This window comes from Charadrius vociferus, unplaced genomic scaffold (genome assembly GCF_000708025.1).
Source record: "Charadrius vociferus isolate BGI_N301 unplaced genomic scaffold, ASM70802v2 scaffold259, whole genome shotgun sequence".
In the NCBI taxonomy this organism is placed as follows: domain Eukaryota; kingdom Metazoa; phylum Chordata; class Aves; order Charadriiformes; family Charadriidae; genus Charadrius; species Charadrius vociferus.
The window spans coordinates 2,732,074-2,737,546 of record NW_009661368.1 but is presented as its reverse complement, the minus strand read 5'-3'; the positions used below and the strand labels follow the sequence as shown (position 1 = coordinate 2,737,546).

General features: G+C 41.3%; 1 protein-coding gene across 1 annotated transcript in view; it reads left to right on the top strand.

Moving 5' to 3' along the window:
• The window catches only part of LOC104293944, a 40,000-nt gene that overhangs the window by 1,285 nt on the left and 33,242 nt on the right, over positions 1-5,473 (top strand). The window contains exon 2 of the mRNA XM_009893499.1: positions 3,713-3,817. Coding sequence (XP_009891801.1) covers positions 3,713-3,817 — 105 coding nt within the window. The remainder of the gene's footprint in view (positions 1-3,712; positions 3,818-5,473) is intronic.

Below are 5,473 nucleotides of genomic sequence, written 5' to 3'. Positions count from 1 at the left end.
TTCAATTGTTAATGTTGATTTTTCTTTTAAATCACTTACGTGGCTATACTGAATTTTGGGTGGGTGATGAAAAGTTAATCTGTATTAGACAAGCTTCTTTAACCTGGCAGGTAAATGAATGCATTATTAATGCAATCGCATGGATTTCCTGAATCGGCATGCTTTATAATAGAAGCATTTAATTTTTTCCTAAGTTTTGTTATCCAGCCTTGTATAAAAACATTCTGTTTGGTTGCACCAATCACATTCTATTAGAAATATAACACGATCTGACTGTGTGGCATTTGGGTGGATAATATGACAAAAATTGTTTCTTTTATGGAAAAAAATGTAACCAAAACAAACACAAGAATGAGCATTACAAAAATCGTGACGTGCTGAGAGAAAAGCCCCACAAATAGAAAATTATAAAGGTCAGGATCTGTTACTCAGGTCTTGTTTGCAAGTAAAAATACCATGCTAACCTGTGGCTGTCAAAAACCTAAGCGAGCCAGACAGACTTCTGACAAATAATTTGGACAGTTCTCATAAGCTGAAAAGTGCCTTTTTTTGCCTGTCTTGTCTTTTGAAATGTTTCCCTCCTGCTTACAGATGTGCAGAGAGAAAGGGAGTTAACAGAGACACTAAAACAACAGGGTGCTGTTAAAAATAACCTGTACCAAGCAGTGTCTTTTGTGCAGTCTCTGGGGAATGCATTAACTGTCAGTGGCCTAACTTACTAACTAACCTTCCTGAATTTGCAATATACAAAATGATTTGCTTCTCTTTTGCAAACATTTTTCTTCATACATTATTGAGCAAATTAAGAGATGTTCCCTGTTGTTTTCATGTCTTTGGCAGAATTTCATTGTAGTCTAAAGAAGACTTTGGTGAAGGTAAGCAGAATGAAGAGCTGAATACTTCATAGAGCCGAAAATGCATCCTCTTCTGCAATTCTTTTATAAAAGAAAAAAAAATATTTTTTTTTTTTTTTTTTAATTTTCAGCAATGAAAAAGAGAAACATGGTGAATGACAGGAAAATATCCTGGTTTTGGTAGAAGTGTCGTGGCAAAGTTTCTTGCCATGATATTTTATCTTCAAAGACAGAATATTTGACCAGAAAGACAGACCTTAAAATACCCAGTGCTTAGGGCACTGCAGAGTATGGACTCTGTTTGCATGAGAATGGGGATGGTAACCTAAATCACCTATATCTTGGAAAAAAAAAAATCGAAGCTTTATCATTTTCGAGTTGAACCTCTTGTTTTCTTGGCCAGTCTTAGGAAGCATCGCTGCAGGTGTGCGCAGTGTACTGTGTAGCTGGACAACACTGAGATTCAAATGAGAACTGAGCTTGTTCAGTGAACTACTTGTGTACCGAAGCAAAGGAAATACATACTTATCTGGTTTGTGTTAATCAGACTGCGCCTTTGACATAAGGCCATGATATTATCTTTACGTTATCATTGTCATCCTGCTGCAAAATCTTTGAACCCTTCTGCATACAAAAGGGCCTAAGGGCTGCAAAAATACTATCCAGCTTCCTACCAAGAATTGCTATCCTGTATAAATAGGATCTTGCACTTTAAAGCTGGCAGACCTTAGCCTTAAGGAAACTATATTTTTCAATTGAAATATATCCATATTCTCATTTGCTTACACGAAGCCTGTTCAGTGGGGAATTATCTTGTTAAGGTCTAATCGTATACGGTGTATGTGTGGTGTAAATATATGGCCATTTAAAATTCAAATACAGAATGTGGAGGTCATTGTAGGAAACTTCTGTGCCTCAGCAAGTGTGAATGAATTACCAGGCTGCTTTCATTCTTTCCTCACTGTTCACATTACTATTTGCAGCTGGGAGCTATGCCATAAGTTACCTTTATATTAGCATTGAAAATTCCAAGGCTTTAAAAACAAAATATTTCTTCTTCTTCTTTTACTCCCAGTTTTATTGGTAGGCTGTAAAAACATACAATGTGTCTGTTGATGTGCTGGTTGAGATGTTAGGAATTTGGTAAGCTAAAATGCGTTCGGTGTGGCGCGGTTCGGAAAAAGAGAACCCGTGGATTTACGGGTCCCTGACCTCTGTGGTGTGAATGGTTATTTTTGTGCCGCCCATTCGACTTGTGCCAGGTGACTGTGGTGCCGGGATGGGTGGAGAGGACCCTGCTCTGCTGCAAGGCTGCCTGGCTGGGGATTTTAGCAGAGAAGCTGCTATATCTGTGGGGAGCTGTAGGCGTAGGTAAAGCAAGCGGCTGCTCAGGAGAGGAAGGTGCTGGGGGTGGCAAAGCAGCTGCAGCCCTGCCCTGCCTCCCTGCCTGCCCTTCCTCTTTGCCTCCTCTGCCTCCCTGCCTGCCTCAGGGGTCCGGGAAGCAGCTCTGTGGCTGCTGCTGGGGGTGGCGCTCCCAAGTCTCAGGTGGCAAAACTGGCATCTCTCAGGAGCTCCGATTTCCACCCGCCCTTCCCCTCGTGCGCAGCAGACCGAGCTCTCTAGGGGTACCTGTCTTTAGCTCTTTGCCTTCTTTTTCCTTTGGCAGGAAGAGCAAAACCCACTCCAGGTCTTGGTGCCTCATCCTTGGGGTAGCCAAATTCAGGTTTGCTGGCCGTGCTGAGGTGCCTTGCTCTGAACACGTTGGTCCCGGCAGCAGCTCCGGCAATAGGGGCGCAGGGGATACCCCGTCCCTTCCCGAGACATCTCCCCTGCCCCTTCCCCTTGCTCCTGGGCAACGCTCCTGGGGAGGGCCCTTCACCTGGACGTACACGTGGAAGAGTTTTAAAACTCTTTCAAAAGATTTGAAAGTAAGATTTTACTGTAGTAACTTATCTCCTGGTGGTGAGGTCATTCTCCAGGGGGGTAGGAAACATTGGGTATTGCAGCTAATTGAGTATTGTAGGTAAGCTACTGGATAAAAAACGTCACAAGTTCCTGAGCTTTGGTGGTAAAATCTACACACTCCTTTCAAATTCCCAGCTCTGCTCCTGTTGAGGAATGGATATTGCTCAAGGGAACTCTTTGGTCTGTCTCAAAGGGAGGTGGTTTATTCCTTCTACAAAGACTGTGAATGCTTTACCAACAGCGTAAGCAGCTGTAGCTCTGCGTCGCTGGTTACTCCACTTGGCTTTTTCTCTTCGCTTGATTCCTGTTCGGCACTGCAATCTCCACCTGGTTCACCAGTGACATGAATTTCTGTGTAAGCTTATTGACAGTGCAAGCTCCTTTTTGGTAAAAGAAAGGGGAAGTGTAAGTCTGGCTTGGTAACATGTTTAGATAAGTTCACGTGACAGCTGTACCTGCTGGTACCAACATCAATTTTTCCCCCCTTCACCCTGAAAATTTCAAATGCTCCTGATTTTGCTTTCATGTTGTCTGTATGCAATACTTTACGCTAAGGGTAAGACACAGGCAAGCATGCAAAATTGATGTTTTCACTTCTTGCCAGATTTTCTAACTAAAAAAGATTTCCTCCTGGCAGTTCCATCTCCAGATATTACCACCCCATCTTCTAAAATTGTAAGAGCCCCTGTATATTTGATATCTTGTGGACTCACACCAGGTTTCAAAGGGAGATTATATTTGCTGGGCAGGTTGTCGATAGAACATAAAATATGAATGAAATTGTAATTTTATGGCAGACACCGTAGCTGTAACTGTCACAAGTACCCTGTATCCTCAATAGCCAAATGAAAAAAAACAGTCTCTAAAAACATTTGATTGACTTTTTTTTCCAGTTAAGCCAGGAAAAAATCCTCAAAATTATGAACATGGTGAAAAATAAAGAAGTGAGCATCGAAGGAGCTTTACATTTGGCACAGAAAGAGGTGTATGCTGAAAAGGTAAGTTCACTCCTTTGATCTATTTTGCAAGACATTCAAATGTATGAGCATGTTCTGGAAAGCCTGGTTGAGCATTAGGAACATGTCTGTATTGCTTTCAAAGATACAGTCCCATCTTGTGCAAACATACACTCCGGTTTATAACCGAATATGTCAGGTACTAATGGTTAAGGCTACCTGTACCCTAGGTAATGGATAACCCATGTAGATGCTGCAGCTACACTGGTGTCCTTACCTGTACTAATGAAGTTTAAATCTAGATCAGATATATCCATATGAGTTTCATTATTGTGAGTGCAGCATCAGGTACTGTAACAATAGACGTAGGCCAAAATCATTGGGCTGATACCATGAAGCACCTCAGGAAAATGATGGATCTAATCCCCTAGTGGTGGGTCATCCTTGGGGCATTACTGGTCACCATAAGAGGGTCTGACAACTCAGAATATGGTTGGCTCTGATGTTCCACTGGGCAAAAATAGAATCAGTGTACAGGTGGCTTAAAGCTGTCTTTGGGTCCTACAACAACATAGCTTTGCTGAGCATAGGTCAACGGGACCAAGAGGTCTAGTCCAGATATTTCTTCAGGATCAGATTCAGACACAAAAATTTCATTTTCCTGCTGTGAAAGCCCTCATCTCTTCACTGATAACCATCTTCCATTTTATAGAAAGCATGGCAGTTCTTTCCTGAGAAAAACAGAAGTTCATAATAATGAGTGGAATCATTTTGAGAATGAGAAGTGCATTAATTGCGTAAATTAGTACATGAGCCTTGTACTCCTCTCTGTAATCCCTGTCCAGTATCTCTCATTGCAATCTCTGCCCATCATCACCAGAGAAGTGCCAGCAGAGAATTCTTTGGAGAAACTTTCACTATCTATTTCCCCTTCTGCTCTGGATTTTTGAACCAGCCTCCCTATGGGAGCATCTCCAGGAAACAGTGAAATCTTATGAAGTGTTAATGACACAATCTGAAATTTTTTTGCACTGCAGGAGCTGATAGGGATTTTGAGATAAACCTGGTGCTTTTTGGAATTTTTAAAAATAACTTTCTGAACTGCTTATTAACTTCTTGGCTGGAAAGAAGTAGAAGGGGAAGCAAACATAAAAACTAATAAAAGAGCAGCGCAAGTTTTGCAGAAGGGCTGCAGTCAACAAAAATTAAACTCAGCAGTGTAAGACAACGTGGAAATATATTCTTAGAATAAGAAGGGAAAGGGTTTCTTTTCTACTTCTGCTGCATTAAAGCTTTTGTGATAGCTAATTATTAGAACTAAATCAAATTTAATATAGCTGGATCATGACCTTCTCTTCCCTATATTTTCCTGAAGACTGTAAAAGTAGTCATTTTCCATGCACACAGTATAGCTGCTGTAAGGGGCCAGATAACAAATTGTATACCCTCATATAATATGAAGGAACAAAGATCTTTCATTTTACTGCACTGCATTCAAGGGTCTGTAAATATTTTTCTTTGAAGTCACAGATGATTCTTGTTTGCTACTTAGCCCCTATAATAGACTGCTTGTATTCATGTGTTTAGCAATGTGTTTAGTACAATTCCATGGGCTCTGCTCTTGTCCTTCCTGTCTTCCCGCTTTCTGCTCTCCCTTCCACCTTCCATCCCAATCTGCGATCCCTTTGTTAGATCAGC